Source organism: Remersonia thermophila, chromosome 3 (assembly GCF_042764415.1).
Source record: "Remersonia thermophila strain ATCC 22073 chromosome 3, whole genome shotgun sequence".
NCBI classification, from domain to species: domain Eukaryota; kingdom Fungi; phylum Ascomycota; class Sordariomycetes; order Sordariales; family Chaetomiaceae; genus Remersonia; species Remersonia thermophila.
The window spans coordinates 250,715-275,307 of record NC_092219.1 but is presented as its reverse complement, the minus strand read 5'-3'; the positions used below and the strand labels follow the sequence as shown (position 1 = coordinate 275,307).

The 24,593-nt window shown below is 57.8% G+C and overlaps 7 protein-coding genes across 7 annotated transcripts; 4 read left to right on the top strand and 3 right to left on the bottom strand.

Annotated features, from left to right (window-relative positions):
- Window positions 1-5,167: 5,167 nt before the first annotated feature.
- VTJ83DRAFT_2898 (uncharacterized protein) lies at window positions 5,168-7,097 on the top strand (the record flags this gene model as incomplete). Its single annotated transcript, XM_071009218.1, has 5 exons — window positions 5,168-5,216; window positions 5,303-5,371; window positions 5,455-6,130; window positions 6,206-6,254; window positions 6,336-7,097. 5 exons carry the CDS (start codon window positions 5,168-5,170, stop codon window positions 7,095-7,097), a joined length of 1,605 nt encoding a protein of 534 aa, XP_070866779.1.
- A 1,946-nt stretch (window positions 7,098-9,043) lies between these two features.
- VTJ83DRAFT_2897 (uncharacterized protein) lies at window positions 9,044-10,446 on the bottom strand (the record flags this gene model as incomplete). Its single annotated transcript, XM_071009217.1, has 2 exons — window positions 9,044-9,456; window positions 9,549-10,446. The coding sequence occupies 2 exons, from the start codon at window positions 10,444-10,446 to the stop codon at window positions 9,044-9,046; spliced, it is 1,311 nt and encodes a 436-aa protein (XP_070866778.1).
- Window positions 10,447-11,043: 597 nt separating this feature from the next.
- Window positions 11,044-12,408, top strand: VTJ83DRAFT_2896 (uncharacterized protein; the record flags this gene model as incomplete). Its single annotated transcript, XM_071009216.1, has 1 exon — window positions 11,044-12,408. The coding sequence occupies one exon, from the start codon at window positions 11,044-11,046 to the stop codon at window positions 12,406-12,408; it is 1,365 nt and encodes a 454-aa protein (XP_070866777.1).
- Window positions 12,409-13,085: 677 nt separating this feature from the next.
- On the top strand, window positions 13,086-16,568 carry VTJ83DRAFT_2895 (uncharacterized protein; the record flags this gene model as incomplete). The annotated part of the gene is made up of 1 exon (XM_071009215.1): window positions 13,086-16,568. One exon carries the CDS (start codon window positions 13,086-13,088, stop codon window positions 16,566-16,568), a length of 3,483 nt encoding a protein of 1,160 aa, XP_070866776.1.
- Window positions 16,569-16,727: 159 nt separating this feature from the next.
- Window positions 16,728-17,891, bottom strand: VTJ83DRAFT_2894 (uncharacterized protein; the record flags this gene model as incomplete). Its single annotated transcript, XM_071009214.1, has 2 exons — window positions 16,728-17,012; window positions 17,121-17,891. 2 exons carry the CDS (start codon window positions 17,889-17,891, stop codon window positions 16,728-16,730), a joined length of 1,056 nt encoding a protein of 351 aa, XP_070866775.1.
- A 2,201-nt stretch (window positions 17,892-20,092) lies between these two features.
- VTJ83DRAFT_2893 (uncharacterized protein) lies at window positions 20,093-22,696 on the bottom strand (the record flags this gene model as incomplete). Its single annotated transcript, XM_071009213.1, has 2 exons — window positions 20,093-22,177; window positions 22,235-22,696. The coding sequence occupies 2 exons, from the start codon at window positions 22,694-22,696 to the stop codon at window positions 20,093-20,095; spliced, it is 2,547 nt and encodes an 848-aa protein (XP_070866774.1).
- A 1,335-nt stretch (window positions 22,697-24,031) lies between these two features.
- VTJ83DRAFT_2892 (uncharacterized protein) lies at window positions 24,032-24,593 on the top strand (the record flags this gene model as incomplete). Its single annotated transcript, XM_071009212.1, has 2 exons — window positions 24,032-24,239; window positions 24,325-24,593. The coding sequence occupies 2 exons, from the start codon at window positions 24,032-24,034 to the stop codon at window positions 24,591-24,593; spliced, it is 477 nt and encodes a 158-aa protein (XP_070866773.1).

The window sequence follows — 24,593 nt, the reverse complement described above, 5'->3', positions numbered from 1 at the left end:
ACCACCACCACCACCTCCTCCACCAGGGCCGCCGATGGAAGGGCCATGGGATATGGGTTATGCAGCAGCACCTGCTCCTGGGATTCCAATGGATCCAAGTGTACCCAACATGGGTTTCCCGCCATCTTCACAGGGTGCAGGTCCGATGGATGCTGGCATAGGCATGGGCGGAGGTATGGACTCTGGAACGGGAATGGGAGGCGCCGGCATGCCTCCAGGGAACCTCGGTATGGGTGGTCCGCTGGACAACCGCATTGGAGCGACCAATATGGCGGCAGAAAATGATACATGGATGGGTGGCATGCCTACGGATAACTACCACCAAGGCATGCGAATGGGTGACACAATGGGCCCCATGGAACCCGGTAACGACGATAGGCTTCCGCAGTTTCCGGGACCTCCCGACCACTACGGCCCAGACGACCGCAGATTTGACAGCTTTCCCCCTGGTGTTCAGCCGGCGCAGGGGGTGTACTACGACCCGGATGAGCCCAGGCCAGCGGCGCCGCGAGCAGGCATTCGACCCACGGGCATGCCCCATCGACTGCAAGGTCAGATGCACGCTCCAAATCATGGCGAGACAACCACGGTAGCCTCTGCCACAGCTGCCAACGCTACAGCCCATCACAAACGAAAAGGGCGCCGGGTTCCTTCAAACCAGAAATACAAATGGCTCCTCCCCATCCTTGCTGTATCGACGCTTGGCTACTCGTTCGATGAAATTGAAAAGCAATACTTCCACGCCAAAGTCAGAGAAGAGCCCCAGAATGAGGCTCCTTCCATGGCAGTCCTTGGCCGTGGTGAACACAAGGCTGCTAGTGATCCGAACGGCCACACACCAGGACATGACGGTCATGCACAAGGAATCAATGGGCCCCATCATGGTTCGCATGAGCGTCATGGGCCTGACTCTCATGGCCGTCATAATGATCATCATCGGTCTGACGACAAGCATGGTGAATCCCATGGCCCCAACCACAGCCACGACAAATCCCGCCCGGAGCACCCTGACGGGTCCCATGGAAAAGCTGGCCTCTTTGCGATGTCCGGGAAACACCAGGACAACGGCCTCGATGCACAGGGACAGCAACATCCGCCGTTCGGTCCAGACGAAGGGCACATGGCACCAGGCAGTCCAATGGATCCAATGCGGGCCAACGAGATGAATGCTCCGGGGGAACATGGATATCTACCTCCTGGTCGACACGAAGAACATGATGGCAAGGGAGGGCGCTTTGACAAGATGTTTGGTCTCAATAAGCATGATCCAACCGAGCTGGAAGGTCCTTTACAGCCGAGGATAAGGCACGACGATAATGGTCATCATGTAGATTTTGGCGTGCCCCCTGATGGGATTGATGCAGATCCTCTGCATCATGGAAAACATCCCGACAAGAACGGCATGGGTGGATTGTTCGCGCATGCTCGTCATCACGAGGATGGCCCGGCTCGTCATCAGTCCAACAACGACCTCGATGGTATGAATTCACGCGATCCGCGTCAAGAACATGACAAGAAAGGCAAAGGGAAAATGCGTTTTCCCCACGACCAGCCGGAGCCCCATGATTCCAAGCATGGGAAGATCAACAGCCAGACTTCAGTTGATCCCCTCGAAGAACCTGGAAAACAAAGCAAAGGCGGAATATTTGCTCATTCTCGACACCACCACGACGAGCCTGGCCATCATCAGTCAGATCCGCATATGAAAGGCATGAATACTCGTGGGGAGCCAGGTCAGATGGAAGGGTCGGAAAAGCCCAAGGACGCAGATGGCCACCACGAGAAGGGGAAAGGCGGTTTGTTCGCCCACGCGTCGGCCTCTCCCCTTCGACAAGACACCGGTCCTAGATCTCACGAGCCGATAGGGAACCCCAATGACTCCTTCAACAATTCTCCAAAGAAAAAGGGGCTTCTTGGCATCGTAACTTGGTGGTTTGGCGGCAAGTCGAAGTCAAAGAACGCCGACACCAAAGGGACGCCGGTGCACAACCTCTCTAGCCACGACCCAAGTCATCTTCACGGTCAGCATGCCATGTATCCCCAAGGGGATAGCCACGATGTTGACCCAAACAACAAGAAAAAGCCTGTCAAGAAAAGCTTGTTCTCTTTTTTGTTCAGCGGTAGGAGGAGCAGACAGGATCACCTCCCCGTTCATAACAGCGCTAGCCACCTCCCACGACACGGCACCGGTATCTTCGCCCGGGCCCAAACCTTCTCCCAAGTCCAGGAGACGCATACCGCGGCGCATCTCCGCCGCAACGGCAACAACGACACTGCAGGCCACAAGAAACCAGGCTTCCTCGCTCGCCTATTCGGGGTTGGCAAGAAGAACGGCGCCAAGTCCCAGCCCCACCATGACATCGAGATGGGCAACATGTCCAACCAACACGGCAGAAGCACGCGCCATGACGGGCACGGCGGGCACGGCGGGCACGGCGGTGGCCACGCTGCCTCTGTCGCCGGCAACAGAGGAGCTAGCCACCCCCACGGCCACCACGGCGCCAAACATCACTCCCGCGGCATTTACGCCCACGCCCGCCTCGAAACGGAGTGGAAAGATCATTTTCCGTTCATGACCAAACATGGAAAGGGCACAAACAAGAGCAAGGACAAGAATAAAGGCAGTAGTGATCGTAGCAAGGGCAAGGGGAAGGGGAAGGGACCCAAGCCAGCTGATAAGTTGCATTTTGGGGGGATCGCGACATCGAATCGGGGGTTGGGGGCAATGATGGAGGGCGCGCAGGGTGGCGGTCGTGGTGCGGGTAGAGGCGGGAAGAAGAAGGAGAAACGGGGGTGGTTCACTTGGCTTAGGGCGTTTTGGATGTGAGGAAGGGCTGCCGGAGAGCGTAGGAGTGAAAAGAAGGGGATGGCGCATGAGGTTTGAGAGGGATGCTTGAAAGTGGGTGAAATGGATGACAGGGCTTGGGGGGTTTGTTCACTGAGGTCCACACCAACCGCCCAAGAGGTTTTGTTGGGAGTAGCCAGCTGCAATTTGTTGCTCGATCTACACATCAGAGGCATGACCCAACTATGCTGAGGTGTGACTTGAACAAGTATGATGCATTCACACATGTTGAGAGACAGCAAAATATCAACCAAGGTCTAGCAAACGCCTGCGATTGCAGCGTAATGCTTAATCCATGCCTTCTTCGAAGAGTCTTTGATCATTCTCGATGCTGCCCTTGATGCCGTCTTTGCGCTTGATTTTGTGTCATTGCTCGCTGCTGATGCCATCGACATGTATTGCGCGGCATGCGAGGTAGTATGTTCCTCACGGCACGCTGTCCCAGGGGAACGTGACATGTCCTGGGGATGGGAACACGTATTTTGCGAAGCCTTGCTGGAGACACCATTTCCGTACTTACGCCTACCTAGGTACCTAGGTAGTTACACAAGACTGAAGTCTCGTCAATACGCCTAGCCAAGCCGGAGCTTGCTAGAGACGTCTGCTTGTTCAAGGCTACCTGCTTCATTCTGTATTGACTGCTGGCTACCATCTCCCCAGCTGGAGTTCGGTATGACATCGAGATTGTGGAGGTCTTTGTAGTTGCTGCTGGTGGTGAAAAGCTCAATAGTTCAAGAGCATGAATGACGAGCACGCCGTCTACCTTGATCATCTTCAACATCGCAGTGCCCTGCTCCAGATCATGGAGAATGCCACGAAGGAGCCCGAAATGAGGGGGGACCGGAATATTCTGGATGTAACAATATCCGTAGGGAGTGGGTCGATTGTGCTGGAACCGCCATAACTATTCAACGCTATTAATAAGTCACAACCCCGTGCAGGAATACACAGACGGATCAGCCCCTCCGCTCCGTCAGCAGAAGGGAGGCAGAAACCTCTCGTCCGCAAGGACCAATCCACGCAGCCACGTGGGCAATGCCGGGGATTGAGCCGCCTTGTCGCAACCTATTCTCTGCCGCTCTTCCTACCGGCATGCTATTGAATGCGCGTCCCGAGAGTAGGATCGGGACCCCTTGTCAGATATTGTCTCAGGAGAGGAAGGCCGATATTGGGCTTGACGATCAAAGACATTGTCCCTAATGAGGGAAACGACTCATCTCAGACAGATCCCCCGGAGCTGGCCCTCGGTCTGTGGGGTTTATGACGTGAATGGGTAATATGAGGGGTGGCCGAGGAAAAGAAGGAGATCCACGAGGGCTGGAGAGGAGGAAGAAAGAGAAGACGGGGGGTCTGACGAGGAGGAGAGGGGAAGACATGGCGCATGACGAAGCACCTAATGACAAAAGGGACACCCAACGTCGGTCCCGAGTTAGTATTGCAAATGGTGCGATATTGGAGGCCATCGAGCCGATGGATAGACGGCGTCGAACCACTCCTTTCTGGATCACGTTGTGCCCAAGCAGAGGATATCGAATCGGGTAGATCTGTATAGCTTGGTATGCCAGCCGCCGTGATTCGGGCATGTTCCTGTCGGGCGGTTTGGTCGCCCAACGACGGAACATGCTTTGCAAGGAGAGACTCTCCTCTATTATGCTACGCCAAGTCCTTGGCGTCCGGTGATCGCTGGCGTCTCGCTGATGTCGTTGCGCCGAGCTTCCTGCCAAGTGCAGGGACGCCTTGGCGGAGTTCTTAGTTTCCTATCTCGGGTACAACTCTGGTGAGGCCAAGCATACCAAGAAAACAGCCAAGGCCTCGTAAATGGGGATCTCCTGACATCTGAACCACCTTCTTCGATCCTGGGAATGTCTTGACTTCCTGAGCTGGGTGCGAGATGCCCATGTTCCGCCGCCATTCTGACGTTCGGGCGGGAATAGGCAATCTGAAATTGGCAGTGAGGGATAATTTGAACGACGATGCTGACCATCTGGCTATGCTGATCTCCCGACACAATGCCCATCCCCCACTTCGAAAGGCCTAGTGACGATCTTACTTTCTTTCCAGGTCGTGGAGGCGCTGGCAGCCCCCGCCCCCCATTGAGCACCCGGTTCTGAGGTCGGCGGTGTGCCGTGCGGGCTTTTTTGGTTTCTGATTCTCTGTTCTCTGCTCGTGGTTTTATACCCCATCCCTCGCGAAGTCGCGGTCTCTGGATTCCTCCTCGTTCTCTATCACAAGGTAGTCCTATGGTTTGCCCGCAATAGCACAGACTGAACCTTCATACCACCCGCCTGTGCTCAGCTTCTTGGCCTCTTGGCCTTTCTCGCCATGCCGTTGCTCGATGTCAGCGAACTAAACGTCGTGGTGGCCGTTTTTGGTATGCGAACCGCTGTTCATTGGTCAGGACTGGTCACCTGATGGGGACCTGAACCCTAGGATGCTGACATTGGTGTACCACCCAAGGCGGCTTCATGATTCTCTATGGCACGATCTCGGTTTTGATCAAGAATCGATGGTTTCTCGGGGAAGCTCGTACGACGCCATGACCTCCAAGAGATCGCACAGCAGACATGCCGAGTGTCGGGGCTGACTAACACGAAACCTTCCGTTATTAGTCCCCGCCGTTGTCTTCGGCATCGCCCTAGGCCCCATCGCGGCCAAGTGTCTTGACAGCACGCGTTGGGGCTCGGCAATCGAGGGACAAACGCCGGCCATCACACTGGGCGTGACCCGTATTGTCATCTGCGTGCAGCTTGTCCTCGCCGGCTACCAGCTGCCGGCCAAATACCAACGCCATCACTGGCGCGAAATGGCCGTGTGCATGATCCCCGTCATGACTATCATGTGGCTGAGTACGAGCCTGTGTTTGCTTGCCGTCGCGCCCGGTTTGTCTTTGCTCTCGGCCATGTTTATCGCGGCGTGCGTTACTTCCACCGACCCGGTCCTCTCGCAAGCCGTCGCCAAAGGGCCATTTGCGGACACCTTCGTGGCGAGACCGCTAAGAGAAATCATCTCATCTGAGGCGGGGGCGAATGATGGGTTTGGCTTCCCATTCTTGATGCTCGCGACGTACCTGCTTCGGCATGCTCATGGCGCCGACGGGGAGCTTCGTGAGAGAGGATTGCTGCTGGCTCGCGCAGGAGGTGCGGTGGGCCGGCTTGGCGGCGGCGTCGGCATAGCGATCAAGAACTGGTTCCTCGAGACGTGGCTGTACTTTGTCATCATGTCGATCCCTATCGGGGCATTTGTGGGGTTCACTAGCGGCAAGGCCCTGAAGTTTGCCGTTCGGAGGTAACGTTGACCCCCTGCAGCGTGTTGATGTTCCTCTTCGCCTTTGGACGTTAGCTAACCAAGGTCCTATTATAGGAAATGGGTCGACTGCGAAAGCTACCTGCTGTTCCCAACAGCTATTGGCGTAAGCAGTTCCACCACCTCTTAAACCAACAACGCTTCTTGTCTTTTCACATGTGCTGTGCTGACTAGGGCTGCCGACTAGCTATTTCTCACAGGCATCTGTGGCATGCTTGGTACCGACGATCTGCTAGCATGCTTCGTAGCTGGCACTGCTATGAACTGGGATGGCGAATACCTCCGCGAGGCATTGGAGCGGCACGACGAGGTCAATTCGTCGGTTGATATGCTTCTCAACCTTGGCGGCTTTATATACCTTGGTACTGTTGTCCCCTGGAGCGAGTTTCATCAGCCCGAGGTAACAGGACTGACGTACGGCCGCCTCTTCGCCCTTGGATTTCTTATCCTCCTCTTCCGCCGCATTCCCGCTATTCTTATCACTTACAAACTTATGCCCCGGTCCTGCCGCAACTACAAGGAGGCATTTTTTATGGGTTACTTCGGCCCCATCGGGATCGGCGCTGTCTTCTACCTCGAACATGCGCGCAAGCTAATCCCGGCACCCGGTTCACCCGACTCCGACGCAGAGCTGGACCTCCTTGGACGCACGCTTATACCGGCCGTGTACTGGCTGGTGCTGTTCTCGATCGTGGTGCACGGCCTGTCCATACCCGCCCTCCACCTCATCTACCGCGCCCTCGGCGTCCAGCCCGTCCGCGACGACGGCGTCGAGGTCCGTCGTCTCTCGGAACGCGTGCCCACACCTGTCAACGCGGCCGTCGGGGACTCGGATACCTTTATCGCCTACAACCGCTTCTCAAGGCCGCAGTTCGACGAGGCCCAGCTGCCGGTCGTAACCGGCGTGATGCCACCCAAGGAAAGGCGGTATTCGCACATGAGCATATGACCATATCCTGGTGGCGTGAGGGTGATAGGATGGCTTGGCGGTGGGACCATGGCAGGCCCGCTTGTAAGTTCTCCTGGAGCACATGTTTATGGTAGTCCAACGTTGCTGGTCTTGGGATTTGTCTACTATTTGTATACCCGTTGGCCTTTGCATTTGGGTTCGTAGTTCCATTTGTATCCACATGACAGACTCTGGTAGTTTGCCCTCGTCATTTTATGGTCACGTTCCTCAGATACTAGCTTCTGTATTCTCTTTGCATCATGCACCTCAACTGTGACATGTCCGTAGAATGGACGTCCCGCCTGCTTGATTGCGAACCGTATGAGACTACGGGGCGGGGGAAATCCGTTAGTTTCACGATGCTCTTGGTGGAACTAAGGGAGGTAAAGCAAAGGCATGAGAAAGAACAGGAGCTTGCCGATGTTAATGACTTGAAAGGGATGAACGAGATGCATAACGCGGGCGGGGGAGGGGGGTATGTACAGATCCATCGATACTTCACTGGCTCAAGAATACAGTCGTTGACTTCGCGGTTCTGTACGCGGTCAGCCACGGCGGTACCTCACTAGACCCAAGGCAGCTTTTCTGTGGCGTCCTTTTGTCTCCTATCTCACCCTCTTGAGGCTGAAATCATGCACGTCAGCAATCAAGCGCCAACACCACTCTGTGTCCTTCCACACCTCTTCCACAACAGGAAGCCAAGCAAATGTGACCCATAATAGTGTCGGAAATCTGACACTGAGATGTTGTCTTCTCGACAGCTTCACCCGCGCAGGTCCGTCCATCGTGGTCGCAAACCCACCCACACCCGTTCCGCACACCTAATCCGAGTAAACTCTTTTGGTCTGTTTGTCTCGGACTTACCCGTATTGTTACCTCGTAACAATGTTTATGGTTCATTGTCATCCCAGTGGCAACAATGGACGAGCTGAAATGCGGGTGCTGCAACAAGCGCTTCAAATCATGTACGTCGCAGACTCCGTAATGGCCATCCATGCGGATATACCGCGTAAGGTCAACTGCTGTGGAGCTCATCGGCCGGATTCCGACGCGGTGGGTGATGGTGCGTGGGCACCCGTCCGATGATGGTTAGAGAAGAAGACCTCCTCCACGGCGCCGAGGAGGAGCTTGCGACGATGGTGTTGAGTGTTCACGGGCGCAGGCGTGGACAGAGGCGGTGGAGGGGATGATGAACGGGAGTGGGATGGGGTTGGGGGTGTGAAGAGCTACAGGGCTACCGGACGGGAGTGATGCGGTGAAAGGGCAAGACAGTGAAAGGTACCTCGTTGGATCTGCCTGGGGTTTAGCTAGTGAGAGGTGTGGTATTGCCCTACCTATTGCCACGGAACAGGCCAGAAGGACCGTTTGAACCCATCCGGAGCAGGATCCGACTAAATTGATCGAGTTCGTTTCCAAATTCCTGGTGCTCTTGCGAGTTCTCGCCACCCACGGCCCGGTCGCAGAGCCCAGGCGCTCGCAACAGATCAAGCGTCAGCTCACCAAGGGAAATGAGATCCCCCAGACTACCAAGTGTGAGGGCGAGTTCCCTGAATCAAGCCGTGACAGCACCACCTCAAAAGGATATGTTGGACACATCTCTAATAGCAGAGGGAGTTCTCCGCCTCCCTCGCACAGGAGAGGATACCGGGTACAGCGAGGCAGTCGATCTCGACTCAGGGACGCATAACCAGACGTCATGAGATCGCCCGAAGCTACTGCATAGTATGCTTTGATACCCAGCGGGGGCCGATGACATCTTGCCAACACGGCCTAGGCTGCCAACACACGCAGACAAGGGCAATAAGATGGAGTCATGATCCTTCAATTATTATGCGTTATAACATGCGAAGATCCTCACATAGGTACCCAATTACCCTTCGAAACGCCACTTAGATGATACACATGCGACCGAAACAAAACCGGGAATAACATCCATCGTGTAACCCCTACAGCCCCTCGGGAATCTTGACAGGCAGGTTAAACAACCTCAGTCCGCCTTCGCTCGGCTTAGGAAGCTTGCCGGCGCGAATGTTGACCTGCAGGCTCTCATGCAGCAGCCTGGGCGCTGCCAGCTTGTTGTCCCGCTCGCTCCGCATGGCCACGAACTCCTGCTCGCTAACGCCCTCGCGTACGTGCTTGTTCCGTGCGCGGTGCTCGCCAATCGTGGCCATCGCCTCGGGCTCGGGGCTCTCCGGATGCTGCCCCGGATAGTCGTGCCCGACCCAGATGCGCACATGGTCCGGCAGCGTCAGCAGCTTCTGCGCCGAGGCGTACATGGCCTGGGCGCTGCCGCCGGGGAAATCGCAGCGGGCGGTGCCGATGGCCGGGTGGAAGAGAGAGTCGCCGCAGAAGACGTTGTCTGGTGGGATGGGTTAGCTCGCTTCTGGCTCACAGGGGGGGGGGGGGGGGGGGGGCAAAGAGGAGAGAAGGCCTCGACAGGAAAAAGCTCACCTCCGATCCAGTACCCGACATGGTCCGGCGTGTGCCCCGGCAGATGCACCACCCGGCCCTTCATCGTCCCCACCTGAATCTCGGCGTCATCCTCCCACAGGGTATCAAACACGCCATCGTACTCGTCGCTGTCGATCCCATACCGCTTCCCAAACAACACTTGCACCTGGCCGATCCTCTTCCCGATGCACACAGGCGGCTTTGTCCCTTGGCTCTCGGCCAATTTCCTCTGCAGGTAGAAGGAGGAGGTCAAATGGTCCGCATGGGCGTGCGTTTCGAGGATGTGCGAGACGGTATACCCCTTCTCGCGCACCAAGGAGAGGAGACCATCGGCGGCTACGGTGGAGACGGTGCGGGTCTTGTTATCGTAGTCGAGGACTGGGTCGATGATGGCGGCCGTACGCGTCGTTGGGTCCACGACGACGTATTGGTAGGTGAAGGTCTCGGGTTCAAAAATGGCGTGGATGGTGGGCTCGGGGCCTTCCGGGCCTGGTGGCAAGGGGGAGGAAGAGGAGGAGTTGGTGCTATATGGTTGATGCATGGTGGCGGGTTGTCTGGCAGAAAGCGTCGATGGTGATGGGTGGTGGGTTTGAACAAGAATGGGCTGCCGACGCAGAGCTTTTATACATTGCTGAGATCCGGGACCCCCAGGAGCGGAGGGCCTGCATGCATGATGAATATCCCGAGCTTGGTGATGACCTCCGCCAAGCAGGACCCGGGGAGCTGACCCGGCGCCTGTGAGTGATCCCCGAAGGCGGGTACCGGCCCGCAGGGTCGCCCCGATGCCAGCAGGAATAGGCAGCTTGGGCATGATGAAATTCTTGTCCTTGTCTGGGAGCGAAACGAGACAAAGAATGAGATCCGCGGCGATGATTGTCGGCCCCTTTTCTTCACACATACGCGGCCAGCCTGGTGCCGTGTTTTTATCGTCATCCGCCACCGCGGCGGCATCACGGAGACCCACCCCTGGGGCGAGAGACCGGCCGTCCGGACTCCTGGAGCACGAGCGGTCGGGCTCTTTCGGGCGCTAGCCGAGATCCGCCCGACAACCGCTCCGAGATCCGGGTCTAGGGAGGCGAGGATGGGGTAGGGCGAGCCGGCGAGCAGTCGCCGGTAGAACCGTTGTATCCCGGACCGAAGCCCGGATGGCCCCCGATGCAAAGGGAAATGGCAGATTCCTCCAACCCTCGGAGCAATCTCCGATAGCCGACGTCATATCATGGTGGCGCCACTGGATTCCTTGGGGGTTGTTCCGGTTCCGGGTCTCGGCGCTCCCTTCAAGGCCTTCGGCGATCTGCCCTCGGCCCCACTAATTCGCGCATGTCGTGCTGGACGCTGAACGCGGCCGGTTCTTTGGGGGCCCCTGTGAAGTCTCATTCCCCACACGCCGCGGGATCTTCTCATCAACATACATACCTCCATCAGGCCCTCATCTGACGACGGTGTCACATCTCACACCACCCCTCCCGCCCTCCTCTTCACACACGCTGCCGCCATGGTCCCCAGCCGACTTCTTCCCAGGCACACGGCCGCGCTGCTGGCAAGGCAAGCTCCGGCGTCGCACCGGAGCTTCGCTTCGGTCACCTCGCCCGCCAATGCGGCGCGGAACCACAAGGTCGTGGTGGTTGGCGGCGGCTCGGCCGGTCTCACCATCAGCCATCAGCTTTTGCGGACCGGCAAGTTCGCCCAGGACGACATTGCCATTGTCGACCCCGCCGAATGGCACCACTACCAGCCCGGCTGGACCCTGGTTGGCGGCGGGCTCAAGAACAAGAACGACCTGCGCCGTCCGCTGGCGTCCCTGGTTGACCCCAAGCTCCGGCTCTATCAGGACTCTCTCGCCACCTTCTCCCCGGAAAGCAACACCGTCACCCTCGGCCGCGGAGACAAGCTCACCTACGACCAGCTGGTCGTCGCCCCCGGCATCAAGATCGACATGGGCAAGATCAAGGGCCTGCCCGAGGCCGTCGCCGACCCCAAGTCCAACGTCTCCAGCATCTACACCTTTGAGACGGTCGACAAGGTCTTCGGCACGTTCGAACGCCTCAAGTCCGGGCAGGCCATCTTCACCCAGCCCGCCGGCGTTGTCAAGTGCGCCGGCGCTCCCCAGAAGGTCATGTGGCTGGCCCTGAACCACTGGAAGCGCGCCGGCCTGTACAAGGCCAACGATGCCAACAGCCCGATCAAGATCGCCTTCGCCACCGCCCTGCCCGGCATGTTCGGCGTGCCCAAGTACAGCGCCGCGCTCGAGGTGCTTCGCCAGGAGCGCGGCGTCGAGGGGCTGTTCCAGCACGACCTGGTGGAGATCGTGGATGGCAACACGGCCGTCTTCGCTCTGCCCGACGGCAAGGAGCCCGTGCGCCGCCGGTTCGATCTGATGCACGTCGTTCCCAAGATGGGGCCGCACGACTTTGTCAAAAACAGCCCGCTCGCCGACGCCGCCGGGTTCGTCGAGGTGGACAACGCCACCCTGCAGCACAAGAAGTTCGCCAACGTCTGGTCCGCTGGCGACGCCTCCAGCCTGCCGACCTCCAAGACGGCCGCCGCCATCACGGCGCAGGCGCCCGTGCTCGTGAGCAACCTGGTCAAGGCGCTCGAGAGCGGTGGCAAGAGCACCCCCGAGCCGCTCTATGACGGCTACACGTCGTGCCCGCTGGTGACGGAGTACGGAAAGGTGATGCTGGCCGAGTTCAAGTACGGTGGCGTGCCCAAGGAGACGTTCGCCATGCTCGGGCTGGATCAGGCGACGCCGCGCAGGGCCTTTTATCACCTCAAGAAGGACTTCTTCCCCTGGGTGTACTACAAGTCGATGGTCAAGGGAACGTGGGGTGGACCGAAGGGATGGATCAAGGCCAACTAGAGGGCAACGGGGTCGGGCTACAACGGAATTAAAAAGAGCGTGTCTGCCGGTCAGGGGTTGGGAGTTTGCATCCTTTGGCGCAGGTGGATTTTGGGATATTATACCATCAGAACAGTTGCTGCGTTCATATCGTTCTTGTGTCGATGACTGCAAACACAAGTTGAAAATGGCACCCAAACTGTTCATAATGCCGCATCTTTTCGGGTATATCCGCCCAACGGGAGGCTGGGTTGTGAGAGAGGTCTGTTTGCGATCGATATACCTAACCTCCTCGGGTGCCACAGGTCATGATTTCACGTATCTTCTCGCTTTGATCGTCCAAACCGCCTAGTTCATCCGCCATATAGTTATTTCGCTTTGATAAACGTGGATCTTCATCTTTTTACCAAGTCGAAAAAGTCAAAAATGCCTTGCCTTCTTGCAGGACAAGATGGAGCTTATGATGGCTTTGTCTCCACAGGCACATCAGGGCTGCGATCAAAGACAATGAACGGTCAATCCTGTCCTCGCATCCGGAACCGGACAAACAATGGCGTAACAAAGATACTTCGAGCTCCTGAAATTGTTTGAGATTGAGAAACTTCAAGTAGGGACACAGCATCTATTGTCTCGCCAGCTTCGTCCTCGAGTCAACCCTCATCACTCTCCACGCCGTATCTTGACACACAAGCCCAAAGATGGCGGCGACATCTCAATCCACCAACAACGCTTGGCCGTGGCCGGACTTCCGGCTCACAGGCACGCCAGCCAAGTTCGGTCAGCTCCATGTCGAGCTGCCCACCCCACAAACCGACACTCCGAATTCAGAGGTGACTTCGAAGAGCTGGACCTGGCTCAATTCCGAGCACCCCAACGGTTTCCTGTTGATGCGCAACCTCCACCACTGGGCCAAGATGGGAAGGACAATGCTTGTCAAGTCCCTCGACACAGGCGAGCTGCTTGTGGAGAAGCGCTACACCCGGATCCGCCAAGGCAGGACGGAGGTCCTGGGGAGCCGACCCCGAGAGCTCACTTTCTCGACCCTCGACAGGCTCTCCCACATGCTTGGCGGCGTCGAGCTACCCGAGGAACACTTTGTAAAGCTCTATGCCTATGGCTTGCCTCTGATCGACCAGCCGCATCCCCTGGATCCAAGCAGGCGGTTGGGCACCATACCGGACCCTGCTGACCCTAGGTTGACCGATGTGTGGTCTTTGTACTTCAAATGGTACAACGGCGGGACGTTGGACAACCTGCTCGAGATGTACGGAGACCCTGAGATCGGAGGGCCCGTTCCCGAGTCCTTCATCTGGCACGTCGCCGAGCAACTTACTCGTGCGGTCCTGTTCCTGCAGCGAGGATACACCCCGAGAGATCTCGACGATTGGCTAGAGCAGCGTGTGTCTGTGCCGGCGGCTCCAGAGTCGTGGGATCCCATTCTTCACAAAGCCATAGAACCCAAAAACATCCTCTTACACTTCCACGGACGTGCTCAGGACCCTATGAGCGACTTCTTCCCGCAGATCGGACTTGAGGGTCTGGAGAACGCCGACTGGATTCCCGATCTGCTGGATTCCAGGACCTCCTGGCTCACCATCACTGCCGACCAAGACGTGCCGCCCATTGCGTGGACGGACGGACAAGCCATAGGCCAAATCCTGCGTCAGCTCGCGATCAACTACGACTACCCTAAATTCGGCAATCCCGGACCGGACGGTCAACTCCCCGTTCTGGAGGGCTCCGTAGAAAGATACCGCCCGGACAAAGTCAACCTCCCGCCGGGCGCCAGACCAGCCTACTCATCCGCTCTCATCAACCTCCTCCGGCAGTGGGAAGCCGTCGGCACGTCCCCGCTGTCCCACCCCGCCACACCGCAAGCCCACATCTCCATCCCGCCTCACAACTTCCTCCTACACCATGTCCTCCCGCTCGCCTGGTCCAAAGTCAGAGAATACCGCCAAAAGGGGGCTAACGCACTCAAACAGGACGCCTGCCACGGCGACGTCTCCTGGGTTCGCCCCGACCCGCAGTTCGAGCGCATGCCCTACGCGCCCGTCGAGACGCGGCTGGAGAGGGCGATGCAAGAGCTTGCCGGGACGCTGAGGCCCACAACGGAGGACGAGGAAGAGGTGGTGCGGAAGAGGGACACGCTGGAGTTTTTGATGGGACCTTGGCGGGCGGTGTGGTACGAGTATGGAGACGTGGAAGGGTTTGTGGTGACGGATGTGGATACGCAGATGTTTTATGAAAAGGGTGACTTTCTGGAGCGGATGGAGGTGGATGGGAATGGGCCATGGGGTGGGCGAGGGGGGCAGGATGGTGATGATCATGATGGTGACGGCGGAGGTTGGGGTGTGGGCCAGGACAAAAGTCAGGAGACCGAGGAGAAGAGACGACTTGCAGAGGAGAAGAAGAGGCTCGAGGAGGAGAGGAAGAGGCTTGAAGAGGAACGGGAGAAGATCGATGAGGAGCGGAAGAGGGTCCAAGAGGAGCAGAAGAAGATTGGAAAGAAGACGAAGGCGAAGGAGCAGCCGCAAGGCAACCGTCAGCAACAAGACGATCAGAAGCAGGACGACAACCAACAGCGGGACGACGACAAGGAGAAGGACGACGACAAGGAGAAGGACGACGACAAGGAGAAGGACGACGACAAGGAGAAGGACGACGACAAGGAGAAGGACGACGACAAGGAGAAGGACGACGACAAGGAGAAGGACGACGACAAGGAGAAGGACGACGACAAGGAGAAGGACGACGACAAGGAGAAGGACGACGACAAGGAGAAGGACGACGACAAGGAGAAGGATGACGACGATAAGCAGAACGATGGCGACAAGCAGAACGATGGCGACAAGCAGAACGACGATGACAAGCAGAAAGAAGATGTGGGAGATGAGGAGAACCAAAATGCAGGTGAAGAGCAGCAGCAGAAAAAACGTAGAAAGAGGAGGCGTTACGCTTATGCCTCTCCCAAGAAGCGCAAGCCGACAAAGAAGCAAGACGCGAAGAAGAAGGGTGATGGGGGAGACGGCGCGGAAGAGACCAAGGGAACCGACAAGGCTGTGCAGCCAAAACCGAAGAAGAAACCACCAAAGAAGGATCCGAAGACTCAGGTACCGCAGCAAGGAACAAGGAGGTCCCAGAGACTCAACCGCGGCAACCAACAGACGAAGCAGGACAGCGAGACGACGGCAAAAATGGCCGTCTTACGAAGCCAGACTTTGGGAAAACGCACGAGGCCAGTCATGGAAACCTCCTTAAGGGAGCCGGCGCAAAGTCGCACCAAACACACTCGAGCTGTCCTCTCGCCCGAGCCTCCTGTTATAGAAGCCAACGCGTCCGGAAAACGCAACAGGCTCATCTCTGAAGGTTCCAAGGCGAAACGGGCACGAGATGAATCGGGCAAGGGGCACGCCATACCGCCCGCGCGCGTTCCCAAGAGGGCGTCTTCCAAGCCCGATATCCCCAGCACCAAGCGACGCCGACGCTCGTACAGCAGCCCTAGTTCCAACTGGATCTCTGATGACAACTCCGAAGACTGGTCCGGCCAGGAGTACACCGAGTCCTCGTCTTCTGACTCCTTATCCAGCGCCAGCGTCGCCGCAACCACCACCACCAGCAGTAGCAGCAGCAGCAATGAGAGCATCCCCCGCCGCGCCGCGCCTCGATTGTCCCGAGCCCGCACCAACCCGCCGAGGGTCACGCAAGCCTACCTCGCCCGTCTACGGAAACGGGCCAAACAGGCCCGCGCCCCAAGTCCGAAACCTCCCAGGCCGACAAACGCCGTCACCCGACGGCGTACCAAACGCGTCCTTGAGGCCGACAACGACGAGACCCCCGTGGCTGGACCCGCGGTCTCTGCTAGACCGCTCCCGCTGCGATCCAACCCTCCCGACCCATTTGCACATCTGTCATCGCAGGTAGCAGGGCCGCGAACGCTGCGCGCAAGGAGAGGTCTGCCGCCCAAGCCTACCCTCGAGCTTGACTTGTCAAAAGAGGACGACAGCAGCGGGTCGGATGATTGGCTGAAGAGCACCGGCTCGACGCTGGAGAAGAGGTCAAGTGAGGAGGAAGCAGGAAGCGATTTGGATGGGTTTGTGGTACGCAAGGGAGAGGAGGAGGAGAATTGGGAAGAGAGCTATTCCGGGACGACGACGGAGGAGAGCGAATGGGATGCGTAGGTTTGCAGCAATCAGTAGAGTGTTGGTTATATTATGTCTTGAAATGCCGTTCCATTCCACGGGCCGCGCCTTTTACCAAACAAAAACTATTGTTGAACATTAACCATCGTCGCAATGCTTCGATACCCGCAATGCGCCGTTGACCGACCCAAAACCCGTTTACTCATCCTTGATCTTCAGCACGGCCTTTCCAAAATTCTTGCCCTCAAAGATGCCCACCAGCCCCTCCGCCGCGTTGTCGATGCCGTCGACAATGTGCAGCTTGGCCTTGACGCTCCCCTCGGCCAGCCACTGGCCGAACTTCTGCTGGTGGTCCTTGGCGTACTTGTCCCAGAAGCCAGGATCGCTGACGATGAAGCCGCGCATGGTCAGGCGCTTGCTCACCACCAGGAAGATGTTCTTGACGCCGTAGCGCTGCGCAGGGGGAAGGTTGTATTGCGAGATCTGGCGCCGTCGGTCAGCCCATCGAGTCCCAGGCAGAATATGTGCATCATGCCCTCGTCATTGCCGGAAAAGAAAAGAAAAAAAAGAAAAGAAAAGAAAAAGGCTTACCATGCCGCAGCACACAACGCGCCCAAAGTCGTTCATCGCGTCCAGCGCCGCCTCCAGCTGCTCGCCGCCGACGTTCTCGTAGTAGATATCGATGCCCTCCGGGGCCAGCCTCTTCAGCGCATCGGCCGCGCTCTCCTTCTTGTAGTTGAACCCGCCGTCGAACCCGAGCTCGTTGATGATGAAGTCCAGCTTGTCATCGCTGCCCACGCTCCCAATCACCTTCAACCCCTCCCGCTTCGCCACCTGTCCCACCACCTGCCCCACCGCGCCGGCCGCGCTGCTGATAAAAATGGTCTCCCCCTTCTTGGGCTGGCCGATCTCGTACAGCGAGCTCCACGCCGTCAACCCCGGCATGCCGAGCGGGCCGATGAACAGCCCCAGGGGCTCGAGGTTGTGCGGGTTCTGCAGCTTCCCGCGCAGCGTGGCCAGCTGCTCCTTGGTGACGGCCGCGTACTCGGCGGTCGGCAGGCGGCCGAGGACGAGGTCGCCGGGCTTGTAGTCGGGGGAATCCGACTTGAGGACGCGCGAGACCGTGTCGTTGGTGATGGGCCCGTTGAGCTCAAAGGGAGGGCTGTACGACTTGACGTCGGCGGCGCGCATGCGGCCGCGCTGGTAGGGGTCAAAAGAGGCCCACAGGATGGAGACGGTGATGCCACCCGGCGGGGGAGGGGCCTCGGGGTCGAAGCCGCGGTCCTCGATGACGAGGTGCTCGCCCGGGACCGGCAGGGCGGTCGGGACTTTCTTGAAGATGAGGGTCTTGTTGACGACCATGGTGACTGACGGCTTGGGAAAAAAGGATGCGACAGGAGGGGAAATCTGTAAGGGGGGAAGGGAAAAGGCGGTTTGAAGGCACGCTTCTAAGAACTCGGCGGTTCTTCAGGACGTTAGGTGAGGAGGTGTCGTATTTATGCTGCCGCCAAGGAAACAATCATCGATGCCAGAGCAGCCCACCCGCTTGGTAATCGACCCTGGAGCCATGACTACGTGCGGAGATCGACCCCGCGGGCCAGATGGACGGCTCAATTGCGGGGAGATACAGACATTCCAAGGGAATCGCAAAGAAGAATGACGTTATCGTCTCCATTCAACGACTAGGTAGGGAGCTCTGCTTTGAGTGGGTAGCCCCCCTGAGTTCACAGCCTGGAACTCCCCCATTGCCGAACATCCCCACTTAATTCGGAGACTTTCCGACGTCTGCATTATTAAGCCGCAACAACCGAGGCAAGGCTTTCGCTGGCTGGTTCCCCCGCCTGGAACGTCTCGTCTCTTTGGGGTAAAAAAGCGATGGTTGAGGAGCAGCAGCCGCGACAGACATGAAGAGTACCTACAATTGATCCGTCGAGTCGGGAGAAAAATGACGTTGCAACCGCGTCGCAACAGGGGTAGTTAACGTTATGGCCGCCAAGCGTTGAGGATGGTGGTCCCTCGCTTCCAAGGGTGCTCCGGCGCTGCCACTTACACGAAAGAACAAGAACGTACCCTACACGCAGCAAGCGAGCTGTTTCCAGATTGTTATAGCTCATGCTTAGGCCGACATCTTCGGAATCCCCAGCTCACAGCTTTACCTCGTCTCACTCATGAAGGCGTCTTACGTTTCAAGACTGCCTTATCAACTCATGGACAACCTGGTCGGCCGTTTCAAGCTCCTCCTTTCAACACTTGTGGATCGCAGGACCCGCCGGGTTATCCCTAGGTAAGGGAGGGAACTCCTCAGAATATGCGCATCTGTTGTCGATTTTCTCGTCCTCCAACCCGTGTACCATGGCAGATTGCACATGCTCGTATAATATCCCGCTTCTGGTCCATGTTCATGATTCCCGGATCGTTTACGGTGTTGTTGCAGTAGCAGGTATATATGGTGCACTAGCTGATGGCAGCATCAGCGGATCCGTTTTTGCTGTCACAGTTATGAGCCCGGTGCCTTCCTGCTACGCAGAAAGAGAACCTCCCCTTCTAGTTATGAGCCCGGTCCTCTTCTGTTTACGCAGCGGTATGTTGATAGTGCTACCTGCACTGTAAAAGTCACATACAATGAGAAGGCTCTGAGTTCGAAACCTGTGTTTGCACACCTGACACAAAGGACGTTTTTAGGGTGGCGTCTGATAAATAAACACCCGGGCACCCCTCGGGGGTGCGATGGAGGATAGAGATGAAATTTCCTCTAACTCCAAGTCAGGATAAATAAGTGCACCAGGGAACTCAGACCTCGACTAATCGCCTCGGTCTGGGGGGTGTGTTGCAGTAGCAGGTATATATGGTGCACTAGCTGATGGCAGCATCAGCGGATCCGTTTTTGCTGTTACACCATGCCTTTCCACGTGCTGGGTTGCAAATCATCCAGATCATTAATTACCATAGCTTTGGGCTGTATCTTCGACAGACTTCAGAGCACATACCTCTACATCCATCGCCTTGGCTGGCAATTGTACCTATGCTCTGTTTGCACCCAACCCGTGTAGTAGTGGATTCTTTCGCCTCTAATTCCTGCCTTCAATTTTAGAAAGATGCTCACAATAGCTGGTGCCATGCTTCCCAGCCAGGCGCTCGCAGACCTGAAGGGCGTGTTGGGGAACAAACAATGGCGTCTCCGGCACACGAGGAAATGACACGATGATTAATTCCACACATGCACAACGGAGAGGAAGGAAGATCAGCAGAGATGTGGCTCCGCATCTCCTTCTCGGTGCCTTTTGCGGAGGAAGATTGACTAGAATAATCATTACAAGATACCTGACAAGCAACAATCCTCCGCGCTAACCACGCCTGATTAACTATCGTTCAAGTCCTAACCAGCGCCGCCAACGCCAAACTCACAGAAAGCATACAAGCCGCCCCACCAGCCCAGATTCCAGCACCGCCATGCACAACCCAACTCCTGCTATGTACATTCATTTACAGCCAAGTCGCACTTCCCTCTGCTCAACACCATGCCCTGCTCCAATGATCCGCGAACGCCCCGTGACCATCTCAGGTCAAGGCAACCCCATGAACCCACCCCCCTGAAAAAACCTGGCCTGATGCTCCCGCAAATCCGCCCACCGCCTCAGCTCGTGCTCTTCATCGTCCCCCGCCCCGCCGCCCATCCCCACCACTCCCGTCGCCGACACGCTCGCCGCCGCAGCGGCCGTCGCGGCATCCATCGCCCCCACCCCTCCAACGCCACCCACCGCCACCCCGTGGCCACCCATCGCGCCCGAAGAGGACGTGCCGCCGGGAGGAATCCTCTCGAGACGCATCAGCACCTCGACGAACCTGCCCAGGCTCTCCTGCCGTGCCTTGGCCGCGGCGGGGCCCTTCCTCTCGTGCGGCGACGAGCCGTCGGAGCTGACGAGCGTGCTGGCGACCTGCCGGATCTTGTTGATGAGGCTTGCGCCGTTGGGCTCCATGCTTCGCTGGGAGATGGAGGCCAGGACCGTAAGGAGGTTTTGGACGATGACATCCCGCTCGGTGGCCATGACGAGATCGACTTGGTCGTCCGTCGCAGCAGCAGCACGGTTGGCTGAGCCGGTAGGATCCGGGGGGTTTGTGGTAGGGTTGGATGCGCCGCCGCCAGCAGTCTGGGTGGCTTGCTGCTGCTGCTGCTGCTGCTGTTGTTGTTGTTGGAACAGCGGATGCAACGAAAGGTGAGGGTGGGCGTGATGGCTGGCTTGGGCATGCGCGCGGTGGGCGTCGCGCAGGTTGAGGTAGCGCTCGACGTAGTAGGAGCGGGTGGAGAGTTGGGAGGTGTAAATGTTGGCCTTTTGGATCTCATACTGCAGCAGGCGGCGGCGATCGGGCTGAGTGGTGGGGGGAGGTCGAAAGTCTGGGTTGGGATTCTGCGCCAGCCCCGTGAACGGCATGGGGCAGAAATGCAGGCTCCCGCTGCGCTCATCGAAGACCGGCTTTGCAGTGGGCAGAAGGCTGGACAGCGGATGGTTGGAGGTGTTGCTCCCAGAGTTCAGGTCGATCGTCAGCTCCCGCGGTAAGCCCTCTAGGGTCTGCTTCACCGCCTGAAGAGACCCATCCAGGAGAACCTTCTGGTCCTGGAAGGCAAGCGTCGACATTCCGTACGATAGTTCCACGCTGACCAGGCCGTTCATGGTCGTGTAGATTTTGATGGCCTGGTTGAAGCCAGTGAGCAGGGAAACAACACCTTCGGGCTGACCCAGGATCTGGTGCGGCAAGATGTATTGGTCGTCCACCTCGACTGGGAACTCCGGGTACGGCTCCGCTGCGGTAGGGGGGGGCAACACAATGTCGCTGTGGTGAGTACCTAGCTGGTACATGGATCGAAGACCGACAAATATGGACCAGAAGATGCGCTTGCCCAGCTGGTCTTCGACGTGATTGAAGGAAGGCCCGCGGTAGGTGACGCCGAACATGGAGGAGCCCAGGTCGCGAGGCTTGTGGTAGCCCAGCTCGCGGATGAAGGCCATGGCTTCGGCCATGAAACGACGGCACACCTTCCACTGCATGGTGTAGGCGGCAGCGAGGCCAAGGAAGTAGCTTGTGGCAGCATCGTAGACCGAGATGTCATCACGGCTGTAGAAGGCCGGCCCGCGGGCCTCGAGGGCGATGGAGCGGCAGCGCTCAATCAGGGTGATGGCCTTGGGATAGGTCTGCATACCGTGCGGCTGCGTCTTGAGGTGCAGGCGGGCGGTGCGCGGGAAGGAGGCCACCAAGCAGCCGATCATGCTGGCGAGGAGGGCCAGAAACCCGCGGTTGGTGCGGTCCTGGCGGGCCGTGAAGGACATGCGAAAGGTTGGCTCATGGGGAAACGGGCAGAGCGGGTGAATGTAGGTGAAAAAGTCGTCGATGAGGAGGGTCAGCACCGGCCACGGGGCGATGGCCTCCGCGTCCAAAGGGCGCTGAGCGTCCTGGGCGGCGCCGGAAATCGAGACCAGAGTCTCGGCAGCGTTGTGCGGGCCAGGGCTGATGTTGGGTTCCAGCCGCGCCTGTTTGGCAGCCCTCGCGGCTTCGGCGTGCTTGTTAGGCGGACCGCGACGCTTCATCTGGCGGTTGAAGGTGCAGTCCACGTCAAGCTCGCGACAGGGGCGACAGGGCTGCTGCTCGTCGCACTGCAAGAGGGTTAGCGGAAAAATGCGCCGGCTCCTGAGGGTTCATAACCGATTTACCTTGACTTTCCGCTGACTGCACATGTCGCAGGCCCGGCGCAGGCGCGTGAGCTTGGGGTTGACAGTCGGGTCACGGCCGGCGACAGGCGACTGCACGCCTTGAGGCGTGGTCAAGTACGAGGCATCGGCGAGGGCGGCATGCTGCTGCGGCGGCGGCGGGCCAGCATTCGCGGGGGCGACCGATGTGCCGGATGCAGTACCCGTCGTAGCAGCCTGGAGCGCCTGGAGGCCATGGTGAGCGGCGGCGACAGCAGCAGCAGCTGCCGCAGCAGCATCAATTGCAAATTGGCTCTGGGCCTGGACAGCAGCTTCGATCACATTGACATTGGCATTGGCCGCGTCGGTGACGTGCTGTGTAGCATTGTTGTGGCTGCCGGGACCTGTGTTCCCTGTAGATGTCGGTCCAGTGGGAGCTGTGTTGCTATCACTCGCCGGTGGCGGTGGGTAGCTCGACATCGACATGGTGATTGCTTTTGTGTGGCGCTGGCGATTTCTCGGAGAAGATCCGGCAGAATCGCGGACCATTGGGACCATTGAGAGGCGGTTCAAGGGTCACGAGCCTTGTGTCACGTGACTCGGGAATCGAGGCGTTCCGAAACATTAGTGGCACAGTAGTGTAACTAGGCTCCGTTGTATTTGGTTTGCTGTGTAACTTTTGTTTTTTCTCCTCATGTTGTCGGTAACTATCTTCTTTGTTTCTCTATTTTCCCTCCTTTCTTGCATTTCTTCTTGTTACTTTTTTTGCACACCCTATCCGGTCTCCACCCGGTCTCGACAACAAAACCTAGGAATCGTGTGGTCATTGGCAAGACCGTTCGCCCTACAATGCATGATTATTATTGGGCTAGACGGTTTAGCGCCTGTCGAACTGACAACAGAACAGTCCACGTCAAAGACCGATCCATCCTCATCCACACAAAGTTGCATTGTGCTTCAATACAATAAACCGATCTTCATTTCTTCACCTCACCTGGACTTTAGCCCCTGTAGTATAGATGTCATGACGTAAAGAATTACAGATCAACCCACAGACCGCGATTTGACAGCCGGTCATCGGATCGTGGTGGACTTCAAGCGTGCCATTGAACTCCACAGTTGGATGCATACACATATCGCGATCTAATAGGTCGTGCAGCATCCTATCGAGATCTTGTAGCTTTGAATGAACTCGGCGGAGTCGGCTCTACCAAGGAGGGACGGACATCACGTTGCCCAGATTCCCGATAGCTGCTCCGAAAACTTGAGACCTGATAGAAAACCTGGTAGCTCATAAAAGACACGACGACGTGATCAACGGCGGGCATAGTTTTTCCGTCCTGTCATCAAGCGTTGGACGAACCCCTCCGCACCAGCGTGCGCCCTTCACCTGGATGGGAGAGCGTAAACAGAGCCGAGGTGAATCCCGAACAGCAGCGTGGAAGGGAATCGTGGCGGCTAGAGGCTACACTACATATTTACCCAGCCGGTGCCACTAACCACTGACTGGCCCAAGCGATCGGAATGCCGCGTAAATCTGGGGAGAAATCCGGGGGACCAGCCACTCACCCTCCTTTTCGGGAACAGGAATCGCAACTGACGTTGCATTTGCACGGCAGTTCCTGCGTGTCGGGAATCAACCGCGGCATTTAAGCTGATGATGCCCACGGGTAAACAAGGCCCCATGAGTTGTCTATAAAGGCATGGTTTGCAAGCCTAGGCTCCGGCCGCGTACTTTCATTCCTGAGAGTCGCCTTCCGTGCGTACACCGAGCAACGAGCCCCTTTGTAGAAGCCCAAGATCGGTAGCACAGCCAACACCATGAAGTCCATCTTCGCCTCCCTTCTGCACCTCGTGCTGCTGGCCGTCACGGCCCTCGCGCAAAACACGCCGACGCCCCCCGGCCTCACCTTCCTCTACTCGCTCAACTGCACGTTGGGCGCGGCCTACTCGGTCGGCAGTGGTCCGCACGGCAACCGCGTTGTTATTCCCATCACGGGCGGCACGTTCAAGGGGCCGAGGCTGTCTGGTAAGGACTTTCTTCCATTGCGCTTCCGTCGGCACCACGGCGAGGTGTGAAAGAACCTAAGCTGACCTTTGGCCTTCTTTTCCAGGCAAAATCCTCAACCTCGGCGCCGACTGGGGCCTGATTGACAAGGACGGCCTCTTCTCGGCCGACACGCGCTATCACCTGCAGACCGACGACGGCGCGCACATTTTCATCCGCACGAGCGGCCCCACGCAGCCGGACGGACGCATCCACCTGCGGATCCTCTTCGAGACGGGTAGCCAGAAGTACTACTGGCTCAACAACATTGTGGCCGTTGGCGTGCTGAAGACGGGCTTTGGCGGAGTCTCGATTGACGCGTGGCAGCTGTCGTAG